This window comes from Hippoglossus stenolepis, chromosome 2, assembly GCF_022539355.2.
Source record: "Hippoglossus stenolepis isolate QCI-W04-F060 chromosome 2, HSTE1.2, whole genome shotgun sequence".
Taxonomy (NCBI): domain Eukaryota; kingdom Metazoa; phylum Chordata; class Actinopteri; order Pleuronectiformes; family Pleuronectidae; genus Hippoglossus; species Hippoglossus stenolepis.
This window is the reverse complement of record NC_061484.1, coordinates 24,923,976-24,951,190: the sequence shown is the minus strand read 5'-3', so window position 1 is coordinate 24,951,190 and position 27,215 is coordinate 24,923,976. Positions and strand designations below refer to the sequence as shown.

General features: G+C 43.3%; 1 protein-coding gene across 2 annotated transcripts in view; it reads left to right on the top strand.

Moving 5' to 3' along the window:
* sdk1a (sidekick cell adhesion molecule 1a) overlaps positions 1-27,215 on the top strand; it is a 231,817-nt gene that overhangs the window by 147,738 nt on the left and 56,864 nt on the right. For both annotated transcript variants that reach the window (XM_035172087.2, XM_035172078.2), the window contains 11 exons: positions 2,080-2,182; positions 5,496-5,671; positions 9,010-9,093; positions 10,960-11,154; positions 12,150-12,266; positions 12,418-12,585; positions 13,027-13,129; positions 13,244-13,417; positions 16,480-16,616; positions 18,335-18,482; positions 25,571-25,711. In XM_035172087.2, the coding sequence (XP_035027978.1) occupies positions 2,080-2,182; positions 5,496-5,671; positions 9,010-9,093; positions 10,960-11,154; positions 12,150-12,266; positions 12,418-12,585; positions 13,027-13,129; positions 13,244-13,417; positions 16,480-16,616; positions 18,335-18,482; positions 25,571-25,711 (1,546 nt within the window). The remainder of the gene's footprint in view (positions 1-2,079; positions 2,183-5,495; positions 5,672-9,009; positions 9,094-10,959; positions 11,155-12,149; positions 12,267-12,417; positions 12,586-13,026; positions 13,130-13,243; positions 13,418-16,479; positions 16,617-18,334; positions 18,483-25,570; positions 25,712-27,215) is intronic.

The window sequence follows — 27,215 nt, the reverse complement described above, 5'->3', positions numbered from 1 at the left end:
ACAGAGACAGAACTAAAGGTATATGTATGTGTGTGTGTGTGTGTGTGTGTGTGTGCTGTCATTTACCTGTCTCACAGTTCCCGCATGTCTTACTCCGTGTGACAGTGCGATGTGACTTTTCTGTTCTTTCTCGCTGATACAAAAAGAGTTGATGGAGAGAAAGAGGAATAAAGAGCACAGTCAATTACCACCTTTTCCTCCTTCCCTTCAAAGGAGAGATCAAAGCTGCTCCTCACCCACCCCCCCCCATCCCATTTCTTCTCTTCACATCCCGCTTCCTCCACCTCCTATCAGAGCTATCCTGTTAATGTGTACTCTCTCCTCCTCCCTCATTGGAAATCTACATATTCATCTCGTATGCATGAGAAACTCAATGATGTTCGTACACATGCACGAAACATAACTGTCAAGTGGCGGCTTCAAGAAGTATAAAAAAACATGTATCAACTATTTAATTGGAACGTGCTTCTGTTTTTACACTTATACTTATTTTTGTCACACATTACAAGTGTTTGCTTTTACTTGTGAAAGGGTCATATCATTTCATGAATCCTTTGCAAACACACAATCATAATCTTGCACACACACGCTACAAATCTCTCTAATACACCTTTTAGCTCGTAAATCTTTTGTCACACACACACGGTCTCTAATACCTTATTATACACCCTGTTCCGTCGTGTGTTTCAGACAAAGAATGATTATGTTTATAAGGAAGAATTACATGAACCATCATTCTGTAATAGTCTGTAATTCTGCTCCACTTATACCAAACTCCTCACATACAAAACACCATTATTACACTGTGTGTACATTTCTTCATTTCTTGCAAAGTCCTAAAAGCATTCAACTCTGTGTCCTTGATAAAAACCACTGCAAGTTTTAGAATTGTCTTGAATTTCCTAAACAAAAGTCTAACATATTTTCTCTTGCCTGTCAGCAGATACAACACATATGCATAAAATAAAAGTGGGAGTATGTGTGCGTCAGGAAGTTATTCAGCTCAATCAGACCTTTGCAAACACAGTCAGCTTCCCATCTGTGCTGGAAAGGTCTTTGTCATGCAACTGCCATATGTTGATTTTAAAAACAACTTAAAATGAGTAAATGATCTTTAGATCGCAGTCATTCAATTATTTTTTATCATTTGGAGGTATGATTTTATTGTACTTTGAAGATTTGATATAATAGTAAATATTTATATGGTCTTAAACAGTCTTAAATGGATCTTTACTGAAATCCTGATATTTCTATTGAGTGAATTTGTTTGTGTCAATCCAGACTCACACTCTACAGTTGTATTAATCTTGTACGTTCTCATTCATATCAGTCTGGATGCCTCAAAGGCTTCAGTCGTCTCACTGTACCGGTCGATCACCTGGTTGAACAGGAATCTGATCTGTGTAGTTTTTCTCCTGATGATTCCAGAACACTAACCGGCCGCATCCTCCAAAAAAAAAACGCTGACAAAAGGAAAAAAAACTTGTTACTTGGTACAATTCTGCTTTGAACTGAAAGACACAAAAACAGGGAGTATTGACCCACCGACGGCTGGAGGGTGCAGACGATTTGCTCCATCTGTTTTGCAGCAAGGTTCAGTTTATCTGCGTCACAGCACAGTCTCAGTCGAGGCAACGCTTTTAGCCACGACGTGTAAAATGCTGCTTCAATGATATTAAAACAAGCTCAGTGCAGTTTGTATCAGATCTTCGGAGACTGAATCCTGAGAGACTCCCGAATAACATTTCTCACATGGCAGGAATCCATCCCATTGTCCCGCAGAACCGCTTGTTTAACATTTGGCTCGGTTCTAAAATTAGTCAGACAAACAGCTCAGGGTTCAAATCAAGCTAAATGTGTTGACTGTGGACACTGTGATGGTGTTTGCTCGAAAAAGTATCATGATAAATAGTCGAGGGTAAGATTGTGCGCGCACGAAAAAAGTACAGCAGCGTGTGTGTGTGTGTGTGTGTGTGTGTGTGCGACTATTATGGACTGAGTTCCAGAGTGTGCTGCTGTGTGTGCACGAGTGTGATTTATGAGCTAAACTACCTCTCATATTTTCTCTCTCTGTCACAGATCCTGAGTCAGAGCTTTTGGCTCCAGCGATTGTGATTGGACCTAAAGACACAACAGTGGTGGCCGGGAGTGAGGCTACACTCGAGTGCATTGCTAATGCCAGGTAAATTTCTTTTATGCAAACGCACACACACACACACAGACACACAGACACACACAGAGACACACACACACACACACACACACACACACACACACACAGCTCACTCACATAAACACACAAGCATTGAATAATTCTTTTCTCGCTCGACAGCCCTGTTTTCTTCCAGGACAATTAGAGGACACCACATAAACTCATTGCTCAGCATTTCTCTTCCACCAGAATTAGTGTATAGACACACTGGCACAAATACACATGCGCACACACACACACACACACACACACCACCAAGTTAACTTAAACAGAAGTCAGCAGAGAAGCTAAACCCACAAATTTACACAGGCTCATGCCAAATACTGTTTACACACACACACACACACACACACACACACACACACACACACACACACACACACACACACACTCAATTCATTGTGCACATTCTAACTCTTTTCCTGCCCAAACTTTATCCATAACTAACACACACATTACCCTTGACTTTAACTTGGACCTTAGAAAGTTCGTCTCGCCTCGTTAGGACTCTTTGGCTCATGAGGACAAAGGTCAAAGTGTATATTCTGGAAAGGTTTCCAATAAGAGAAGAGTTGTTAGTGACTCAGTTCTAATCCCTCTGTTACTTGTCTTTAACACATTGTGAACAGACTCTTATTTGTATATGTTAGTCATAGGGTTGACGTGAATGCAGCATGGTTATATGGAATTGTAGCACTTGCTTATGTTTGTTATGTTTCATTGTGAATTCATTGATTCTGATGGAAGAATCTTTGCTTCCTAGTTCATACACAGAAAATTCCATCTGTGTTAACGTGCTCACATTGATTGATTAAAAAAATAACACTTGCTTTGAACAGATAAACGCAGCCAGTGGCATGTATAGTTTTTATTAATTCTGTGTGTTGTAGTCCTTTCTCGACAATACAGAATAGCACGCTGTTGTTTGTGTTGCTGTGGCTCAGGAGGTAAAGGGTCATCTTCTGACCAGAAGGTTGGCAGTTCAATCCCACTCCTTCCCCATACCGCCCAGTTCCTTGGGCAAGAACTGAACCCCAAAATGCCCCTGATGGCTGTGCCACTGAATGGATGAATGGCAAAACACTGTACTGTTTAGCTTCGAGTGGTATAAAGCTCTATATACAAATACAACTTTTACCATTTGTTGTTAAACCAATAAGACGAATAAATAACTGATAAACTAAAACCACTCCGGTCCTGCAGTACAGTGAAAGACCATGAATACCAACTGTCCCTGCAGTTTGTGAGATAACGTAGTATATTAAGGGTTATTCTCTACTCAGCAAATACACCTTATCTTCAATTATGGTGATGGGGTGAAGTAATATAGAATTTGTAGACTCTGATATTCCTTCATATGTTTCCTACTTGACTCGTTTAAACCTGCAGAAACTCTGCTCTTCTGTTACTGTGAGTTATTAAGTCCGAGTTCATCAGGCCGCTAGTTCACTCGGAGCAGAAGTCCCTTTGTTTCTCTATGAGCACTTGACCAGTGGGCGGCACTTAAGGTAAAGAGAGAAAAATGAGAAGTGTTGTCAAACAAGACTCTTTTTTTTTCCATTCAACACCGAATAATTTGGTCTTTGTAAAGCTGCTGTACTGGTTTGACAGCTGCAGACAAATCAGCACAGCGTCTCCTGTATTTCTTCTACCGGGGACAATCCTGTCCTCAGGGACCATTTCTGATATCAGAGAGGCAGCCGCTGAAGAATAGTCCACAGAGATAATTCTGTAGCCAGAGAACAAATGCAAGAGACAAACTTTACCATTGGAGTTTTGGAAGAATGTGGAGTAAGAAATCAAATCTCCTCTCCAGATCCATTAACCATCAAGTCATCCAGTCTTACACACCAGTGCCGTCCTGGTAAAAGAACTAAAAATAATTAGAAGTCTGAGTGAAAACAGGCAGCGCCAGTAGGCCTGATATCAAGAGCTCCAAATCTGCTTTTCACTTTCAGAGTCTTTTGTTGTGGACAGGATCCGCTGAGTAAGCAAGTTAAAATCCTGACATATCTGCCTCGCAGGGAATTTAAAAAGTTTTTCCATTCGACTTTGTTTTTACCTCCAGGTGTTTCATCTGAGAGAGGAAGCAGCTGGAGAACTCTGAACTGTGTCCTAATGAAAGTCTGACTTTATAGTATTGAGCTTTATATTAGTTGAACTGAGCTTAATTCAATTGTGATAATAATAATAACAACAATACTAATAATCATGATAATCATAATTATAAAATATGTAGTCAGAAATAGACAGAAAGCAATATTGATAAAATATTAGACAACTCCAATGTTTTCTCTATTGTTATCATCAGTTTAGTTTCTGGAGCTTTAGTTTTACAAAAACGTCTCCACCATAAACTTAATTGTTATAATAATCATATAAATACTATATGTAGTGGACTCGTCAATCTTTCTTGTTGTTGTTGAGCTGTAACGTTGGCTTTCTTTTAAAACTGGAAATGGTCTGTATTTAGTAAAGTGCTCTTCTGGACTTGATGACCACTCAAAGCTCTCAACATTACAATTATGCCATCAACACTGTCACACATTCATACCGTGCAGTTACATGCACATATATCGACATGGGGAATGTAGGAGCCGGGGATTGAACCACAGACCCTCTGGTTAGTGGACGACCCACTCTACTCCTGATCCACAGCCACAGTCAGAGAGACTGTGCAGACAAATCCCATAATTGAAGTAAAGCTTATGTTGGCATGAAGAGAACACATCTGGAAGAGAGTTCCAGCTGCTGATTATGACATAATCATCTGTTTTCCTTGTAAGTCAGTTGAACATTTCAATGCAGATTCCCTGTAAGGATTGGATTATTTCATGAAAATGCACCAAAAACATTGAGCTTCAATTGAAAGGATGTTTTGCCTTATTAATGCTATTTTTTCCTCAAACACACACACACAAACACAGAGTCTCAAAAGAATTGTTTCGCTGTTGTTTTATCCAAAAACAGAATTTCCTTTTTCATGAAAACTCGGTCTGTCCCTTTCCTTAACATCCCCAGTAACTGACTGAAGCTCCTTCATGCTGAGTGGAGCTGACTGCTCTGATGTGCACGCTGTCATCATTCATTTCCTGCCTCATTGACACGTAAACTGATGGATTTAATATGTTGTAATTGCCTTCTGTCACTCTTTTGCTTTTTCTGCGATTTTCCCACACTTCTCTCTTTTCATCTCTTCTCATCTCTTCACGTCTCTTCTCATCTCTTTTCTCTTCTCTTCTCTTCTCCTCTCCTCCTTCTCCTCATCTCCTCCTCCTCTCAGGCCGGTGGACAACCTCGCGGTGTCATGGAAACGGGACGGGCGTCGGCTGACCAGTGGGCGTCGGCTCGTTTTTCCTGCCCCCACGTCTTCTGACACCGGGCTATATGTTTGTGAAGCGTTGCTTAGTAACAGCACTGCCAAACCTGCGGAGGCAAGGGCACACCTCACTGTGATAGGTAAGGAAAATGCCAATCGCTCACTCATTCACACACACACACACACACACACACACACACACACACACACACACACACACACACACACACACACACACACACACACACACACACACACACACAGCCTAACATGATTACCCTGGGTAGACCCGGCCCATCAAGACAAATGGTGTAAACATGTTCCATTAATCCCCGTTTTAAACTCGCTCTTGTATTTCCTTGTACATGTTTTGGCTTCAGGCACAGTTGCCTTCTGTTTATTCCTCCATTTATTCTTTTCTTTTCTCCGGGAACTGTGACTGTGAAAACCTCAGGCGGTGGCTGTCAGCTGCAGGCCTCCCCGAGCCGAGTCTGTTGTCCACATTCACCAATAAACTGTCCGTCCCTGTCAGAAACAACTGTTGCGTTCAGGTGCACACGAACTGGCCCATGTGTGATCACAAAACACACGAATGTGTGGAGCCGACGCTCACACGCTTAATCACAGCACCACGCCACGGACACACATGCTGGTTTGGCGCCGGCAGCTAAATTAGTTTTCTTCCCTGGAGACGCAAATCAATAAGACAACACTGGAAGCACTCAAACACGGGCGTCACACAAACCCCTCCCGCCCCTTGATATGTGTGTGTAAATAGAAAACAACATACATGCAGGCAGGCAGGGAGCGTCTGATTGATGAAGCGAAACTTTTTCTCTTCCAGTTCGTCGGCGTCTTCTTGATCTTCCTTGAGCGTCGGAGCGAGGGAGCACCTAACGCACAGAGAGCAAACTACCCATGCCTGCGAAATTCTCACTAGTGAGAAAAGAACTGCCCTAAATATTTATGCTCCGCTTTCTTTTCGTGCCCCCTCACTATCTACCACACTTTTTTTGTTCCGTCTTCGCACGGTCCTCCCTTCTCTCTACATGATCTTCCTTCATTAAGGCCAACAGGACTGTTCAGGCCTCCCTGACAGGGGCGACGTCTTCATGCATTCATATATGTATCAGAGATGCCGACACTAATGAATACATTGGTGCTGATACGCTTTCTGCTGTGGGCTCAACAGACCTTGATGCAGGGAAAGAGATTCCTAAACAGAATAGTGTATGTGTCTGTGTAAAAGAAAGGAAGAGCTTCAAAGGCATTCATTATTCAATTTCACTTCTTTTTGGCCTGATCCGCTAATCGGAATATGTATGACACCGCGTGCTCGTGCTATACGCCGCACAGATGACGACCGTTGCCCAAAAAAAAAACAATATATCTGTTGTTGTTCTCCATCTTTGTTTTGCAGGCAGGGAGCAGAATATCCAGGAAAGCTCAAATCTCCAAACACAACCACCCAAACGCTGCGAAATGTGTTTTGTTGTATTTGTACGTCTAGGCCCTCGCACTCACCTGACTGAAGGGGATTAACGTCTCTGTGTTATCGGTGTCATGCCACATGGCTGTTATTCATCTCTTGTTTTCCTGTCCTCCGCTCGGCGCACGCTCCTCTCCTTCTCTTGTCAAAAAAAAAAAAACACTCCACCGTGCACATAAAGATAGGAGATGGGAATACATGTGGGTTTAAAAGTTGGCAACAAACTGTAAAAGAACTTGTAGACAAGTAGAATAAATGTTGCACGGACATGAGAGTCTGCAGAGCGGCTGTCCTCATGCACACAAACACACACTCTCAAACACATTCTTGTCTTTCCATAGTTTTGAGGACACTCATAGTCATAATACCCCTTAACCTAACCTGAAACATCACAACTAAATGCAATAACCCAACCATTACCCTAAAACTAACCCCCCACAACCAAAATGTTCTAACAAATTCTAACCTGAACCTTTAATATAAAACCCTTTATTTACAGCCAGATAAGGTTCTGTTAACTTCTTTAATTACTTGAATTTAGCTGCAACTCAACTCTCTAAATCCGTTCAGGGGCTTTCAATCCTAACCTCAACCAATTTGATTTTGTATTGCCTAACCCTAAACCTTGCCCTCACCAAATTGAATCTACCTTTTCCAAGGCTTGGCGAACACATTCCCTACCGGAGAAAGCTCTGCCCAACACTGAAAGCTAATCGCTAAGGCGTAAAGATGTACAGATCCAATTATTGAGAATCCAATTCTAACCTATCCATTCAAATCCTTCTCATTTATGGGGCAGGACCCCACTAAGCAAAGGGAACTCCAAGTGATATGCTCTGGTTTTTGGCTCCCCTCTCCAAAACATGTAGACAGATTCATAACCTTGAAACCAAGTCTTATTCCACAATCATCCATTTGAAAATCACCTCACAAAGAGACTTTAGAACCGAAATTCTCTCTTCCAACTATAAAAAGACAAGTACACACACTCAGGCTTGAAACAAAAACAAAACCATTTAAAATAAAGCGGCATTAAAATTACAACATTGTGTCAGAAACATTATTATTGTATGTTGTTCTTGTGCAAGTGTGGAGCCTTAGGAAAAGAGCACAGAGGTGAAACTTCTATTAAAAAGCCGTCTTTTCTTTCGATAAGAATTCCATCTTTGTGAAAAACCCGTATGCACATTCATTATTTAGAGCATACACTGGACATTTCATTTTCCTCAAAGTCATTTTTCAGTGAACAGGTGCCAGTACTGTAGGGAGCCACTTTTTCCAGAGATGCCAGACTGAAAATGAATTAGCTGCTGTGTTGCCCTCTCCACCCTCTCCACCCTCTCCACCCTCTCTGGGCTCGCGGTGTCAATATCTCTCGCTAAATATTAACAATTGTTTGGAGGAGGAGGTAATTCTTCTATCACATGTAGCAGAAGAGTAAGACACCAAAAGGCAAATACTCGCATTCAAATCCAGGGAAATGTTTCTCCTCAGAGCGGCTGTCAGCATTTAGAGCGACACCGGTGAAGATGTTTAGGGGGGGGAAACCATCATTGGTAGAGAAAATTGAGTAGTTTAAAAAACTGAATTTTTTTTGTCCCCTTGGGAAAGTAAGAGAATGTGTTTTTCTGTGAAAGTCATTTCACAGGACACACAGACAGAGAACCTGCCCCCCCCGCCCCCAGTGACACTGAGGATACCCATGGCCAAAAGGGGGGGGACCCATTGTTATTCTGCAGCGCTGACTCCTCTACTAAAGAATGAATACACGGAGAGAGCAAACTCCCAGTTCTTCTTCTGAGAGTCCCCCAGATGTTTAATGATTAAACGTGTTTCCTTGTTATTCGTAGTTCAGACATGTCGCGCACAGGAAGGGACTGTTGGTGTGTGTTGTTTGTCTGAGATGTTATTCTACACATATATTGTGTGTTTTTCAATATTTCAATGCTTTATTCTAACGCTTCGAATGTTGTGTTCAAACATTGGCAGAACTGCCCTCTCTGACCGCCCAGCCCAAGAGGAAGATCTTTGCTGAGCTCGACCGGAATGTAGATATCCCCTGCCTCGCTACAGGTATACTGTGTGTGTGTGTGTGTGTGTGTGTGTGTGTGTGTGTGTGTGTGTGTGTGTGTGTGTGTGTGTGTGTGTGTCTCAGTGTGTTTAAAATTAACTAGGTTGCTCCTCGCTGGAAGGAGAGGAGAAAAATATGTCAGTCTGTGTTTCCATCCCCTTTTCAATGATTCTAATTGCACTTGAAATTAAAAGCAAATATCGAATGTTGCAACAAAAAAAAAAGAAAGTTAATTCTTCGCCAAGTTGGAAAAGTTGACGAATCAATAAAATTAAACAATTGAGTGCAAATGGAAAAAGACGCACGTGAATCATCTTGTGTCTTAAACTTGACTCAAACCTTTTCTGCAGTGGAGAGAAAGAAGAAAATCTGATGTTTGTGGTGCAATTAGAAAACTGCAATATCCCACAAATAGATAAAATAGAAATATGAGATTTGACAGGTGGTCTTTTTAATGACATCATCTTGCTCCACACTCTTCAGGAGAAATCCCGCCTGCGTTGGAGGCACATTAAAAACATCCGTAAACTATTTTACCATCCTCTGCAGGCAGGCGGAATTCAGCAAAGATTTGTATCCACTGTTTTTACTGTGCACGTTAAAGTTGTACAAGTGCACAGTTCTTTGTCCTCCTCCATTTGATGTTCTGGTTGGTTTCCCTGGGAACTTGAGAATGGGGTGAGACATAATGAATTGTACAGATGGACACACATTAGGACGGCGTCTCCTCAAAGTTTTTCACAGTGTTGATGAAAAGGTGAGGGGGGGGGGGTTGTACCCTGCTGCTGTTATAAAGTCAGATGGCTCATTGAACTGATTGTGGTGACTCCTCATACGATGAATTCACAACTCCATCCACTCATCGGCGGCGTCTGTGCAGCGAACGTGAGATAGTTTGTCACGGACGCCGGGAGTTCTCTGCCGCTCAGGCTTTGTCAAGGTGACTCCGTTTAAATCACATTATGCTGAGGTTTGATGTTATTCAGGATGTGTATGTTTGGTTTGAAGGCTTCTTGAGCAGTGACACTGTTTTCTTTTGGCAGAGTGAGCAGATTAACATGCTGAAACCAAGCCTGAAAATTGCTCTTGTTCGTGACTCTTGTTTTTAAGTGGATTACACGAAAACACAGTTTTGAGCGGGGATGGACACAAAAAAAACGGCAACATACTGCCTCCCTCTTCTGACACACACTGAGAGCGAGTTTATGTCCCTCCTCAGTAATCTGATACAGTGGCAGTGTAATTAAATAGCGGCGGCCTGAGGGTATGGAGAGAGGGATGGAGGCTGGGAGGAGGAACGAGGGAAAGGAGAAGAGACAGATAGAGTGTGGAGTGACGGAGTGAGCGAGACGAGGAGGGGGTCGGAAAATATTTCACACGTGTCTGTGAAAAAGCTTGACACCAACAGATTGAGGAAAAAGTGCGAAATTCATCTTTCCCTCAAACTCCCACTCGTACGCACACACAAACACACGCGCACCCCCCTCCCCCCTCGGAGTGCAAGGTTGAAACAGAGTAATTGCATGAGCCCCCTGCCTGTCATATCTGGCATGTCAGACAGGTGGGTGCTGATTCTGTAGATATTCAATGTGCTGCTCTTTCCCCCATCTTTTATTCAGATTGTTTTTTGGCCCCTTCTGCCACCCTTACCCTCCCACCCACACCCTCCGATCAATATATTATTAGCAGTCATTATGCCCGCATGCATATTTATAGGGAGAGTGGATAACCGTGAAGAAAAGAGTGTGTGTGGCTGTTTTTGTGGGAGTTTGAACGATCGGCAGTGAGGTCAGCTGGCTTGTTATTAAGGGAAAATCCGACATTATTCTCCCTCTTTGTGTTTTTCCCGTGCACGTGCACATGCGTAGGCGTGCCCCAGCCCAGGATAGAGTGGTACAAGGACGCGGTGCCTCTTTCCAAACTGGCGAACCCCAGATACAAAGTCACCGCAGCGGCGGGGCTGACGGTGCGCAGGGTGCAGCCGGGAGACGGAGGAATATTCCAGTGCTTTGCTCGCAGCGCTGCAGGAGAGACCCAGGCTCACACACAGCTCCTTGTCTCCAGTGAGTTGGTCCCACACACCAATCAGACATTGTGTCAATACACACCTACAGTAACACTGTTATTAGATACCCTGCTAATTTCTCCCTGTCTTGATTTCATCTCTCCTCTTCACTTTGTTTCTCATTTATCTGAGTTAACACTTCGACTGAACTTGCTTTTCATCTCCCTTATTTGTCTGTGTCAGCTACTTTATATGAGCTTATTCACGCTCTGATTCTTTTTAGGGCTGCAACTACAAAGAATAATCAATACATTTCATTATCAGTTTCCAGGTGATTTTTTTCAATTATTCGGTCAGAAAACACATCATGGTTTCCTAAAGACCGAGGTGACCAAAATATGCCGTTTCCCATCAAGAAGTCAATGAATTCTTGGCATCTCGCTTTAAAACCAAATCAAACTGTGAATGAATTATCCAAGTATGTGCTGATTATTTTTGATTAATCGACAATATCAGTTTTATTGTTCTTATTAGAACATTTAATATATCTACTAAACTATCTGTAAACCTGGAAACAGATGTTTGCTGCTGATGAGAGGCTGCAGGTCAAAGAGTCAGAAGCAATTTAATTAGAAAATCAAACACCTACTATGCTGTTTGTTTTAGGAAGTGAGTTTTTCCGGGCAGCCAATCACAGCACGAAACTAAAACATGGCTTTTTTTTCACATTTTACAAAAATCAGTTAAATGTTCTGACTTGACTTGATCGTTTTCTTCATGTTCCAGCTGCTAAATTAAAATTATATTTGTCTCTTTGGTCACATTGTGTTTAGTGAGCGTTTGATTATAATTAAAAAGTCTCCATGGAGCTTTCCCACCTCCACCTTCCATATTTATGCACAAACATGTTCTATCACGTAACGAATAAAACCCCCATTGATCACAGAGGACACGTTCTTTCTTTCTCCATTCTTCTGTTTTCTCCGTCATAATCAACTTCTGCTCTTTTCAGCCTCTTCTTCTCCTCTCATGCTCTCACTTTTGCGTTTTCAGGCGTGGCCCCCACATTTACTTCCCCCCCATTCGACCAAACAGTAACCGATGGCAACACGGCGTTGTTTACCTGCCAGACGAGCGGCGCTCCGAAACCTGCCATCACCTGGAGGAAAGGTAACCGACAGCAGCCGCTCCGTATTACACGCTGTGCACACTGACACTGATAAACATACTGTGTTTGTAATTAAAAACATGCCTAATGTCTTAATTACTTTCCTCCACCTCAAGGCTCTTTTTATAATTCCCTCTCTCTCCCTCTCTGTAGGATTGCAGGTCTTAGCCAGCGGCTCGGTGCAGGTTCCCAGGTTCACGCAGCTGCAGTCGGGTGGTTTGCAGATTCAGCCAGTCAGCTTCCAGGATTCGGGAGAATACACCTGCACCGCCTCCAACTCCGAGGGCAGCATCAACACCACGGCGGCGCTCACTGTGTTGCGTAAGACTCACAATGCTCACAGACACAAACAATACACTAAACTGCTCAATATACGTTTACTAAACAGACTAAAACAGTCGTGGAACAGTAATTTATCAGTAGCTGTCCAATCGCATTAGCCGAGGCTAGTGAACAGCCGTGGGATTGGTTATTGATGCAGTGGACCAGTGCAATGGTGAAATAATCTTCTGATTGGTTGAGGGGATGATTGATAAACCTATGGTAAACTTATTGATTGCCTTGTGTATGTATATACATCCTGACAGCTTCAGATGAAAGACTGTCGAATTATTCTGGAGCAGCATATATTTAAATGGGCACATATTGAATTAGTTAATACCAGAGGAGAATATCAAACTAATTCAATTTCAATTTCTTAAATTTATCCCACCTCTTTTCGTCTTTCTCTGTTTTTAACTCTTTCTCTTTGGTCTTTTTCAGGACGCACAATCATTTCAGTGCCTCCGACAGACAAGCGTGTCATCAAGGGAACCACTGCTGTCCTGGACTGTAACGCCACACACGACGCCAGAGTCAATATCAGGTCACTTTTTTATCTTTATTACATGCGTACTTATCTCATAAACACCTGATTCTCTATGTGTCATGTGCAGTGGATGCATTCAGTATAAAGTACCTGTATACTTCCCTGTCGTAGCTTCAAGTGGGATCGTGGCGGTACGCCGGTCCCCCCGACCAGTGGGGCCCGTGTCTCTGTGCGCCAGGGCTCTCTGACAATTGGCCAGACGTGGTCAGGTGACATCGGGGACTACACCTGCACGGTGACATCACGGGCCGGCAACGATTCTCACTCCGCGCGCCTCGAAGTCATGTGAGTGCAAAGAATCCTGTAAGATGTTGGGAACTTACTGTCCATTGTCATTTCTGCCTGAAAAACGTTACACGGTCTATGGTTTCCACTCTTTATGCTAAGATAAGCTAGCCACCTATTGCATATTAACCAGTCTCATCTAACTCTTATTCTGCTTCTTCTTCTATACATAATCCTGTGCATTATATTTTCATCAGTATTTATACATAGATTCAAATACAGTGCAGGCTTTCATCCAAAAATACAAACGGTGATATCATTTTTCCTTTTGATTGGACACAAAAATTACTTTGACTTTTTGCACAGCAATCAAGAAGGAAATCAACCAATCCACAGCGTGATTGAAATTGCAGATGTGATTGGCAGGGAGGATTCGATGGGGTCGAGCGTTAAGATAAAAAAAGTGATTGACTGCAGAACGTAATTTAGGACAAGCTGCAGATAGGTAATTTTGCACATTGCATTGCAAGTATTACTGTCAGATTATTTCACTGTAGCCCTAATGAAAAAAAATCCAATAATAACCACATTCTATCAGTGAGCAGACGCTCTCTCACCCAAAGACTTGTCAATGCAATTAAAACTACAAAGTGTGGGAATGTGGCGAGTGAGTGTGAGTTATTATTAGACATGGTGTAAGGTCATATCTGCGATCAGGTGCCCTGTGCACACAGCACGCTCCCTGCTCCGGGAAACCAGAGCTGGGTTATATTCTTTAAGTGTGAAACTTGTACGCACAGTGTTCATGAGTGCATTCACATGGTGAGTGTGTGGCATGAGCAGCAGGCACTCCTCAGATGTCACACAGCCTCGTCACAGCCACTGTGAGAGGAGTGTCAGGTAGTGGCATTTTTTATATAAATGTGCACTCGTACAATATACTTGTAAAAAGGCACTTATGATATATTAATACAGTTGCAGGCTGCGTGAGAGAAAGAACACGAGTCCAAATCCTTATAAATTATAGAAAGACAAGAGGTTACATGTGTCAAACTCTGAGGGAGGAAGCGGATCTCTGATTATGGCTGTGCGAAAAATATGTGGGGGAACGAAGGGCTTTCTGTACGACTGTGTGTGTGTGTGTGTGTGTGTGTGTGTGTTGTGTGTGTGTGTGTGTGTGTGTGTGTGTGTGTGCGTGTGTGTGTATGTGAATGCGTGTGACTGACATTCTCGTTAGCTCAGTATCAACGGGTCACAGAGGGTAACAGACGCTGGCGTCTGAGGAGACAGACTAATTACCAGCAGGTTATTGGTTCAGCTCCCACAAGACCCACCCATGTGTTTGTGAGTGAGTGTGTCTGCGTGTGTTTGTGTGTGCGTGTGCTGCGTGAAGGTATCGGCTCTAACGTTCTCTAAGCTCATCTATTAATTAATACAATCATGTCAGCTCGGAGAAGAAAACATCATTCTCTTTTCCCCTCGCTCCCTCTCTGCCTCATTCGCTGCCGTACTTGCTTCTTCCTCTCGTGCACGTCACTCTCCCACTACTTCTAACATTACGTCTTTCTCTTCATTCCCCTCTCTCTCTCTCTCTCTCTCTCTCTCTCTCTCTCTCTCTCTCTCTCTGTTTTCCTCATTTTCTGACATGTTACACACGTGAATATTAAAATGTAAAGCAGCGCACACAAAAAACAAGCACTGACGCATTTTAACTGCATCATATTCTGATGAAATTTGAGGCTGCGGTCTGTCAAGAGGAGACCCCTTGGATTGGATATTCACACATCATTGATTGTAATAATTAATAAGTAATAATTAATGAGCTTATGAATATGAGATGCAGCCAGTACGGGCACAAGGGACCTCGTTTTTCATCACGGTTTCAGTGTAAATATATTTATATTGATCTTTTATGTGCTCTGTTAATATCCTCACTCTTATTATTACCTTCACACGGAGAGACACTGATATCTGCTTTCCCGTCCCTCTCCTCCTTCAAGCCAACTGTTTTTTAAACAGAGTTATGAGCCACTAAATTCAGTATAATCAAACGTCTGGACACTCTGTATTGCTTTCATGAATATATCTGTGTTGCTGTCTTTTTTTTATTAACATGGCAGCGATGCACAAGCATTCACAGGGGGGACGGCCAAGTGTCTGGAGGATTTGGTTTTAATAAATGTTGTAAGATATGTGCAGCAAACCTACAGGGGAAAAAATATCAGCATAAAAAATAGGCAAACCACAGATATATATAAAAGGTATTCATCCACTGGAACTGGTCCCGGACTGTCAGCGCCAACATTATTCTACCACACACATCTAATAGAAAAGCAAAACACAGGTAACAAATATTAGTCTGATGAGAAGTCTTGGCACATTTTCACAGACTTGTTTATATTTTATATTAGTTTCACACATTGGAAAATATGGTGATTTGCTTCCTTGTGGAGAGTTAGATGAGAAATTGATACTTCTTCACTTCTGCAGCGTGAATATAAATCAAGAGCTGAAGCTAGTTTGACAAAAAGACTGGAATCAGGTCTGGTTTGGTCGAAAGGTAAAAAGAAATCTGCTAAGCTGCACCTGGAAAACTCTCCAATTTACAAGTTGTGCACGACTTTTGATTTAATCTGTACAAAAAACAGTTTACATCAAGTGGGAAAATGACAAGTTGTGGTTTTATTGGGAGTTGTGCGCTCAAACTGTTCTTTCTGCTTTCTCCCCTGGTTGCAAACCAAGAAATAGCCGAATAGGTTTTACGTTTTTCAATGAATTCCTATGGTTGTTAGTTGTAACCATGGGAATATTTTCCATCTCTACCTTTTGCCTAATTAATGTGACGTTGGTAAAACCTGTAGAGATGCTATTGGTTTGATTTTGTTTCTTTTGGATGGACAGAGCTCGGCTGTTTCCTCCCATTTCCTGTCTCTGTACGATGCTAAGCTAACCAGCCGCTGGCTATAGCTTCATGTTCAGTGTACAGATCCTTTCATCCAATTCTTGGCAAAAATGCTCAAACATGCCCAACTCTTCCTCTTAAGACTTCTGATGAATTCACTGGAGAAATGTCCGTTAAGCTCACAGTGCCTGTGATGTTCTCTTGTCTTTGTTGTTCTCAGCGAGCTGCCGCACTCCCCCCGCTCCCTGACGGCCCGGCTCAATGACTCCGACTCCCGCTCCGTCCACCTGTCCTGGCTGCGCCCCTTCGATGGAAACTCCCCTCTTCTGTATTACCTGCTGGAGCTATCGGAGAACAGTACGTGTGTGTGTGTGTGTGTGTGTGTGTGTGTGTATCTGTGTGTGTGTGTGTCTGTGTGTGTGTGTGTGTGTGTGTGGATTCTTATAGTCCCTGAGCGGCAAAGCGGCAAACAGCTGTACACTTGCTGTCTACCAGGCACTGACACACACTCATTTACAAGAGGCAGACATATGGAGAATGGTGTTGCTGTGTAAATGTTCATCCTGGTTCCCTATAAATAAACTCTTATTTTCCCTCTCTCCATCCCTCCCTCCCTCGTTACGCCTCCCCCTCTCTTTCTGTCTCTCACTCTCTCCACGGCAGATGTTTTAACAGCAGGCTGGCTCTCTGTCAAAAGAGAAGTAGAGGTGGGGAGAGAAAGATGAGAGCGGGGCCGAGGAGAGTAGAGAGACAGGAGGGAGACGGCTGCAGAGCCACTCTCACTCCTGCTGTAAACTAAAGGGACGAGTGGTTTGGTGAAACATTACGTGCACAGCCGAGCACCTGGCTCGTGACTGACGGACGAGGAGGAAACGTTGACGTATCACAGTTTAGACATTTTGAATAATCTCCGCTCTGATTGTGAAGGAAATTGTGCTGGATGTGAGAGTTAATCTGGAGATGGATGATGTTTGAGGTGGAGCTATTCATTCTCAATACCGGAGGCGTCAGGGAGACCAGGCTGATGATCCGTACAGAGAGTTAACAAGGGAACAGGTGTATCGCCATCAAATCTGCCCCGACCAAGCAAAAAGGAGAATTGCAGTGGCCACATACCATTAGTCTTCATGTGGCGCTGCTCTAATGGAACAAATATGTCTCAACCTCGGCTCATCTCGCCAAAACGTTGTTGAGTCTCCAGGAAACGTCTGAGTGTCCCCTCACAGAGATGTTATGGATCTGGCTTCCTACCTCAACCTAGGATGCTACAAATACTACCACAGAGAAATATGTCTTCCTCTGACCCAAACAAATAACACAATGTATTCCAAGTGAAAAAGGAATAAAACTAAATCAACACAATAAACCTAAACCATAGAATTTCCATAACCCCTGATAACGTTTAGAGGGAAAAGCATGAATAGGACTTCAAGTCCTCTGCTGTCGCAATTTCAACTGCTGTTCTTCAGACTGTACATTCCAAAACAATGATAACAAAAAAATTGTATGAACTCGAGAGAGACACGAGAGAGGAAATGCGGCGAGGGACCAAAACAGGGACGGATGAAGAGAGAGATAAGGGAAAGCCGAGAGTTTAAATGTCGATTTCTGTGAAGACTGAACCAAGGCATTGAGGAATGAGTGAGAGTTCTGTTTACTACCTATTTTGTGTGTGTGTGTATGTGAGGTTGTGTTATATATTAGATTCTTTTGGAATGTAACTCGGCTGTGTGTGTTGTGTATTTTCATGACCATCCCTCTCTCTTGTTCTGACATGTAGCTGCTGCCGTGATACTAGTGTAACTGTCTGTGGTGTCTTCAGAAGAAAGATAAGCTGGCAACAAGCTGGCACGGACACACACCGGCTTCTCTATTAATCCCCTTCCTCGATCTAAACTTTCTTTCTTGGGGCATCCTAAGATTCCCCCCCCCTGTAACTTTCTTCCATCCTTCCTGGCCTCTTTTATCTGTTCCTCCCCCTCTTTACTTTTGATTCATGGGTCCTGAGTGTGTCTCTGTTTGTCCTGCCTCCGCCAGATATTATCAGCCTCTAATCTTTTGTCTCCCCCGTCTAGACTCGCCGTGGAAGGTGTACCTATCAGAGGTCGATCCCGCCGTGTCCGAGGTGTCGGTGGGCGGGCTCACACCTGCCAGGACCTATCAGTTCAGACTCTGTGCTGTCAATCAAGTGGGCAGGGGTCAGTACAGCGCGGAGACACAACGGTAAGAGAACAACACGCACAATCGCAGACTCATACTCACTATCACCGATACTTCTCGTGATGCCACACCACCACACTTACTATTTCACTGATGTTTTCCACAAAAAGCATGAAACCCATTCTTGATGTAGAACATGCTATGATTTGTGTGAAATAGAGTTTTATTTGCCCTGTTCCATCTCTGTGTAATAGACTCGGTCACACTGCCTCACACAAACTGGGAATGAATAAACAGAAACCTTTCTACAGTCAAAAGCTGCAGTGTATGCACCCACACACACTCTAATTTGTGTGTCTAAGTAAGTGGCTGTGTGTGTGTGTGTGTGTGTGTGTGTGTGTGTGTGTGTCTCTGTGTGTGTAAGTTATCATGTGGATGAATAGGAATATGGGATTCAGAATGGGGATGAAACATGGATGGATTCTAACAAGGCGAGGATGAAGGGAGCAGTCGTTTTTTGTTTAGAATCCATTTCCTTTGCAATGAGCAATTTATATTCATCACATCCATGCTGTACATGTCTACACTGTGTGTGTGTGTGTGTGTGTGTGTGTGTGTGTGTGTGTGTGTGTGTGTGTGTGTGTGTGTGTGTGTGTGTGTGTGTGTGTTCCATTGCACATACTGAAGTAAGCAGCAAAAATGATGAAATTAATGGTTCTGCGTGTGTAAAAAAAGAGAGCGTTGGCCTGAAAAGTAAATAAATTGCCGTGCAGATGTTTTTATGTCTGTGTGTTTGTGCACGAGTGTTCCTGTTTATCCCGAGAGAAAAAACCCTAATGGGGGTAATTATGATGTCATAGCATTGATGGAACTGCAGTGAAAGAGGGTTTAGTGGAGGTGTGGCGAGAGTTTTAGTTAAAGACCACACTCACACCAAATCTCCGTCACGTGCACAATGCAACAGATGTGACGATGCACCCACACACACACATGAACATGATTTTTTTGTCTGGCTGAAGAGACTGACCAGAGGCAGATGCCAGTTGCGTTTCTGCCAAATAGACTCTCAGCAGCATCAACGGCAGCTGTAGACGTTGCAATCACACGTTCACACGCCTCAGAATCGGTCTCTTTCACTTTCCTTCCCCCTCAGCGTGTAGTTCTTTCCTCTCTAGCTTGTCATAAACTGAGTCTTTCTCTGCTTTGTTCTCCTTTTATTCAAAGAATTGCCGGAATGCTTCTTATTTTCAGCCATTTCTCTCCTCCTACATGCACCAGTGTATTGTTTGTGTCCAACAGCCAGGCTCTATAGTCCAAGGTTGGTTGTCAGGGGCCCTGGGGAGTAGATTGGATTGATCCCCTTCAAACGAATGACTGGCAGGAGGACAAGTCATCACTGGTCAGCGCATCAGACCAGATGGACACCTCTCTACTTCGTTGTGTTTGTTTCATACATAACCGCGTGCACTTCGCCTCTCATCTGCTGGACGTCTGCCTGGACGAGACGCGCACATGATTAGTCGCCGATGCCAAGGCTGAGGCCGCACTTGAACAACACAGGGAAGAGAGCGAGGCGGAGTGAAAATGTCCTGCTGAAGCTCGGGTGCCAAATGAGAAGGATGACAAAATACAGTAATGTGGACAGAGGGAGGGAACGGAGGAGCGAGTGAAGGAGCGGTTTTGTAATATTGATGACAAAAAGCCCTTATTAAAGTTTGAACGTCCAGCTGCTTCTGCACGCTCCCATTTTGTTCTCGTCCTCATGAGGATCTTTAACACAACAGCGTTCATTTATACTTGTTTTTACATTCTCCCCCCCTGTCCGTTTGTTTGTCTATTGCTTTGTTACTTCTGGATGGATTACCATGATATTTGGTGGAAGGATGCGGTGTCGCTCAGGGAAGAAGCCATTTGATTTTGCTGTGGATCCAGGAATTTATTTTAATGTTCTTTATCATTTCGGGATTCTCAACATTTTCCTGGATTTCTGAAAATGTAGTTCAGGGCTCTTGATTTAGGGGGCTGATACTTATCCAAATACAAATCTGGATCTAGAGAATTAAAGTGTGGTTTCATAAGGGCTCTACTCAGAGCTTCTCACCCTGCGTGTCTGTTCGTGCCTCCTCTCGTACAAGAGAGTCCACAGGCGCACCACGTTGCCAGGAAAAGGGGGTCATGATGATGAGACGATCATCCAGTAAGAGCATGTGAATGATTGTGATCAGAGCTGAAAAACATTACTTCTTAATGCCGAAACTCTTTCTATGAATCCAATTATACCATCTGGACTGTCACACATACGGGGATTTACTCATGCATAGTGTGCACTCCACACCATTACCGTCTTTACAGAGGAAGCATTAACACATAAGACAGATTATGCAGAAATGCCTCGAACTTCCAGGCATCATCACGACTTTAAAGCATCAGTCTCCGTTCTCGTTTCTTATATATTATTTTTTTTTTCATTCCAGCTGTTCAGTCAGAACCAGAACACATTAGAATTTCTCCTCGGGGTATTCTACTGTCAAAGTGTAGAAGCATACACAAGCCTAATGTGCATTAGGATGTTTTTAATGCTTTGGGAGCTTCACAGATTTATCATTTACAAGGGATTTGCTCTGTGCTTCCCAACATCTCAGCTGTAAATCTGTGGTTCATTGTTGCTCCAAAGGTTCTTTTAATGTGGCGAGTGATTACTTATGTTTATGATATAGAGCAGATGATTGCAGAGAGAAGGGTTGAGAAGAGCTTTGCCAGAGGAGAAGCTCATTATTAGCAAAATTACATGTTGTCTTTGAACGTTTTGAACAGGAGGAAATAAGCCGCAGCCTCCTCCTACATGCACCTGGCTGGATCCCACTGATACCAGCAATATAAGCAGGACGTACACTTGCACATAAATACAAGCCTGAGTCATCTCATTACTGCATGTTTATATAGGTCTGATGTTTACTGTTTGGAGGGGGTGCAGAGGAACAGCAGTAAAACTCACTGTGCGGTACTGGGAACATTTTTAGATGTTAGCTGGAAACACAAACAACAAACACTATACGTTCTATATATATATATGAGTCAAAATAAAACAGGAATAAGGTAAATTCAGTGATGTCTAGTAGAGTAAACAAGGAATGAGTTAAATGTGCACTTCACTGAATCAGGAGTCGTGCAACTCTTAAACTAACCCGAGCCCCCATAATTGGCCCCTCTGTGTAAACTGTGTCCCTTTATGGCCCCTAAATTAAAAAAAATCCCGCATCCACCACATAAGAGAAATGCACTTACTAATTTGCTAAATTTAATGAAATCAAGAATGTAGTCCCAGGGGCTGATAGCAGCGCACGAGCTCTACAGAGATTCTAGTGAGAGAATATTTTGCAGATCATAAATTCAAATTAACTAGATTAAATTAAAAATGATTTTAGCACAACGGATCTCCTTAGTTCCTCCTGTTCATGAATATCTGTACCAAATATTACATGGTTATGTATCTAGTAGTGGGAGAGAGGATTCACAAGAGATCAGAATTTAAGAACTCACAGTGGCACTAGAGGAAAAGTCGAGGGATCACCAATGGTATTCAGGTTCATCCTGTTCAAGAATTCACACCAATCCATCAGTGAGCTGCTGAGACATTTGAGTCAACAGTTATAATGATTTTCAATGGCTTACCTCTGTCTATGAGCCAAAACATGTCTTCTTCCAGGCGACGCTTCTACGAGAATGTTGTTTATTATCAGCGGCACGGAGGATAAGCGACTGTAGCCGGCACTTACGTCCATCGATCGCTCATTGTTTGAGAAAAGCTCCAATCAGCCTCAAATTAGCCGAACCCGATAAACGGATGGACCTCTTGTCTTGATGCAGGTCATTAGTGTTTCCCTGCACCACGGACATAATCATGTACGTACACGAACAGACGGGAGCAGGTACAGCTCAGATTGCCACTGTTTGTTTGCTTTGTTTGTTGTAAACGTGTGACAGTAAATCAACATCGGGAGACGAGGTACATTGAAAACAGTTTTGAAAAAAAATCACTACATTATTACAGTCGGCTTTCTTATCTTATGTTCTACGTGCCAAATGCGTTTTTCTTTTAAACCACCACCTACAATAATGGCACAGTATCTACACTGACATTTGAATTGTTTTGAAGCTGGTACGTGGTAAAGAATAAAAACTGTTTCTGATCAGTTACTCTGACTATGAATGTTGTTTTTATTTAAGTTACGAGCATGAAGGACGTGTACAGTAGCGGATCTGAGCCGCAGCTGGTTTTTGATTCACTGGGAGAGGATCCACTGCGTTTAATTTCCCCGACAGAGTCTCTTTAGTGTGTCAGCCTCCTCCATTAGAGCAGCTTTTAACCTCCAGCGCAACGGCACAACATTTAAAGGAGACCCGACTAAAAGTGTCAGGCGAGAAGAAAATAAGGTCATTTATCCAGTTGGTCGTAACCAGTCACATCACATCTGCTTTCGCTCTCTCTTTCCTTTTTTTTTTATTTCTATTACCCTCCATTCACATTGCTCTATTTCTCATTCCCCGCTGGACCAAAATTTTTCCCATCCTGTTTGAATAGAGGCCGACTTAACGTCTCGGTAACGCCGTTAAATTTAAGAGTCGTGTGTACGTGGATTTGGTGAGAAAGCCACGGGCACTGGACTGTGGAGAATGACAAAGATAGAAAGTTTTTCTAATTCCCACAGCAGAGAGACTCACAAACTCCCACCACCACCACCCAACACACACAGACACACACACACTTTCACTCAGCCTAGAAAACATTGTAGATCTCCAGCAGAAAGCGTTCTCCTCCTTTCCTTAACAACAAGGGACAGAGAAAGTGTGTCAAGCAGCGATCAGCCAGTGTCGTTGTGCAGTGTTCGGTTGATGTATGGGTGTCGGTGTGAATGTCTGCAGCTGTTTAGGTGGATGTGAAGTGGAGTGTGTAGGTGTGTTGGTGTTTTCATACATGTGTGTAATCTCCACCGTGAAGTCGATGTCCTCACACTGAACCGACTGTATGAAATATTAACTCGTAAATGGCGGCAGGGAATTAAGGCGATTCGCGGGGAGTTTCTGCAAATCCAGCAGAAGTGTGTTAATGTGCGTTTGTGTGTGTGTGTGTCATCTGCAGTCACAGAGTGAATGGCCGCATCTGTTCGGTACTGTATGGGGTTTGTGGGTGTTTGTGCGGCGTGAGTTTGTGTATGTGCATTAATGTGTGTCATCAATTTCGGTCAAAAGCAGTGGCATAGTTGAGGATTATATATACACCCCATTTCCAGACGGCTACACTAATGCCCATCTCATTCACACAAGGCCCATTAGCCCATGTGTGTGTGTGTGGGTGTAGATGTCTGCGCCTGCAGCACCTGGTGCTGTCTGACAGTGCCTAACCTAATGGAAGTAAAGCACAGCTGTAAAACCACTGGCCTGTGCCATATATCCGCCTGCACAAGTCTCCAGCTAACAGCTTTCGCACCCCTACTCTCACACAAACACACGCATATAGATGTGCACACACATTTATAGGCACGCACAGATTCAGACACACACAAATACGGGGGAGCCCAAACCACAGCTAATGGCTCAATAGCTTATAGAGAATCATTCGGGGGAGAGATGGGGCACAGTGGGGGAAGTGGGGGGTTTGGCGAGAGAGGGTAATGTAAATCTGCAGGCGTAATCCATGGAAGGGAAAAGACCATCGGATGTAGCAGTGTGTCTTAAGCGAGAAATTTGTTTGGTGTGTTTGTGTGTGTGTGTGTGTGTGTGTGTGTGTGTGTGTGTGTGTGTGTGTGTGTGTGTGTGTGTGTTAGCACATATGGCTCTGATTACATTAGCTGAGCTGCTTACAGTAAAGCCAGAAGCTGACCAAGTCGGCCTGTGTGCTTTATCAACCATGAGAGGGCTGGGAGCTTTAATCACGGGTGGGGGTTTATGGGGTAGTGCGTGTGTTGGGGGACGGGTGGGGGGGGGGGTAGTTATAGAGTGGAGCATGAGGGAAGGAGATGAGTAAAAGATAGAAGGATGAAATAATTGAGGCCAAAGGACCTGATGGATGAAAGGTGAAAGTTTGCAGATGGAGGAGAATAAAACTTGAGAAGTAGTTCAAAATGTCAAAAGAAAGATTGGGAAACTGATTCAGAGTGACAGAGGAGAGGGGGTTCAGAGAGAGATAGGGATAACACTTGTCCCACTGGAACTGAAAAGACAAGCTCATCGCTAATAGTGATTTAACTTTCTGCTGCTGTCAAATTGTGTAGCTGCTCTACTGGGGCAGCTGTGGTCGGGTTGAGGCTGATGTAGAAACTAACCAGACGAAGATTACCGGAGTGGAAAAAAACCTCAAGTTAAAAGATAAAAAACAATCATCTGCAACATGCAGACAGTAAATGTGTTGTTTGTTGTTCTCTGCCGATAGTGAGTAAAACACCTCATCTCACACCGAGTTCATGGACGTGTTTTACATGTTGTTTTAAACACCCAGTGTCAGCTCCATCATTCCCAGGAGAGATCCGCTGGCGCACTGGAAGTGATGCGTTCACCGGTTTCATCAGCGGCGGTTTGTTTGAAATAAATTAACAATAAAGCCTGAGATGAAAAACAAATGTTTTTAATGAAATTGCAAGATGCACCAGGAGAATGAGGGACGAGGAGGATGAGGGCAGAATTCATCAGAGCTGCTTAAAGCTGCGAAGTGACGCTCGGTAACAAGCTGTAGCTCGGCCCCGTGAATCTCTCCTGTCGTAAACATGATCATTTGTTGTAAGACTTTGGGTTCTTCCAACAACAAACAGTGGAACACGTTGTGATGACGTTAGAAAAAGAGGCAAAAGCGGCAAAGTCTCTGCTCCAAAAGTTCTGTCATGGTTGAAATTTCTTCCTCGAGTCGTGTGGTCGTGTCTCCTGAACTATTGACGACACTGCCCCCGGTGATTTCCAGTGCTACCGCTCCGTCCGTCTCAGTTAATGCATCAAACATTGAGCTTAAATGAGTCTTTAGCCGACTTACCTGACGCACTGTTACCGTGCAAACTGTCCAGATAAGCGATATGTTGGACAAACTCTTACACTTCTTCAGAATAACTGATATCCTCATTACAAAATGATACTTATCTGCTCTGTGTGTGTGTGTGTTTTAGATTGATGCTCAGGGAGGAGGCACCCAGCGCTCCTCCAAAGAACATTGTGGCCAGCGGACGCACCAACCAGTCCATCATGGTGCAGTGGCAGCCTCCACCGGAACCCCAGCTCAACGGAGTCCTTCGAGGATACGTGCTCAGGTATACATACTCACAGAAGTGCACACACATGCATATTCGGCTTTATAGTAATGCCAGTGGGTGGTAGGTGTCCATTAATTTTTTGTAGAAAATGTCTCTGCAAAATATTTTATGGAGGATTGGTGACCTCACCGGGCTAATTGGTAACTGCGAACACATTAGCCAGCTGGGCGAGTGCGCCTCTGTCACAATAGGTACTCCAGCTTTTTTATTTTCTCTGCATTGTGTGGTTTACTCCCTCCAGCGTTTTGTCCTCGGGACAGAACGTCATTTCATTTAGTAAAGAGTTATTGAAGACGGTAAATAAAGCCCTCTGAGCTAATGAGCCTGCTGAAGGCCATTTAGCAGCTTCGTTATCACGCCTCTATTGTTGAGCAGTCTAGACTCCAACAGAGAAAGTTATTCAAAAGAACGGCTTTGTCCCATTTTGGACACTTTGGCTCTTTGTTCCCTCAAAGGTCAGCACTCTCTAGACACTCAACCAATTTAAACTTCTCAAATGAATCTTCTAATTGCTCTAGTTCAAATGAAAATGCTTTAATTTCCACAGAATTCATCTTTTTCAGGTACAAAGGTGGGTTTTGCTTGTTTGACTCAGAGGACTCAGCAGCACTCAGACTTCTGACGCTCAGAAGTCAGTGTTTTACATTAATTACCTAACGACCGTGGCGTCAAACACAGAAGTTTCTGCTTTAGCTGTGTATGATCCTGTGGTGAGGACCTCGGCATAACACCGGCCTTCTTTGTGTGTCTGTCACTCAGGGGAGCACAGGAGAGCTGCTTGTGTATTTAACACAATCATTGATCGTTAACTGCCTCCTCTACTTGTGTGGGAAACCCTGAATTATATAAATAATTCCAATATATTAAGGATCCATTTTAGTAACTGTGACGATAACACACTTTATTTGCAGCTACTAAATTAACAGTCAAAGAGCTTTGGATCAGTGTTATTTGTGTTACCAAAGCTTGATATTTGTACCATATGCAGACAAGTTAAAAAGCAAAAAACATTGTCAACAATTTTTTGTGTTTTCATCGTCAAAATGAAAAGAATCATTAGTTAAAGTTGTTGTTTTTGTAAAAATCACCACAGTTAAATTATAACATACAGAAATATTCCTTCCTCATTGCCCCTCTCTGTCCGTTATCACACATTTTAACCGCACACACACACACATTCACACACATTCACACACATTCACACAAGTGCACTTTACAGATGCTCTGGCTGCCCTTGGTCGCTGTCCTTCATTTTGATGTGTGCCTGCAGTGTCACACACTGTGTGTAATCAAACTGTCATCAGCTGCCTCGCACGGATTTGCATATAATTGCAGGAGAAGTTATCAGGTCTTTATCCTCATTCACGGCGTTATCTGCCTCCTCTTCAGAAATCAGTCGAAAAGAGAAATTCACACTCGTACAACTCGACCGTATCATTTGGGCTTCGGAGCACGGAGCTCCCGCCTCCTCCGGTGAAACCCTTTGAGTTCTCCTTTCTCC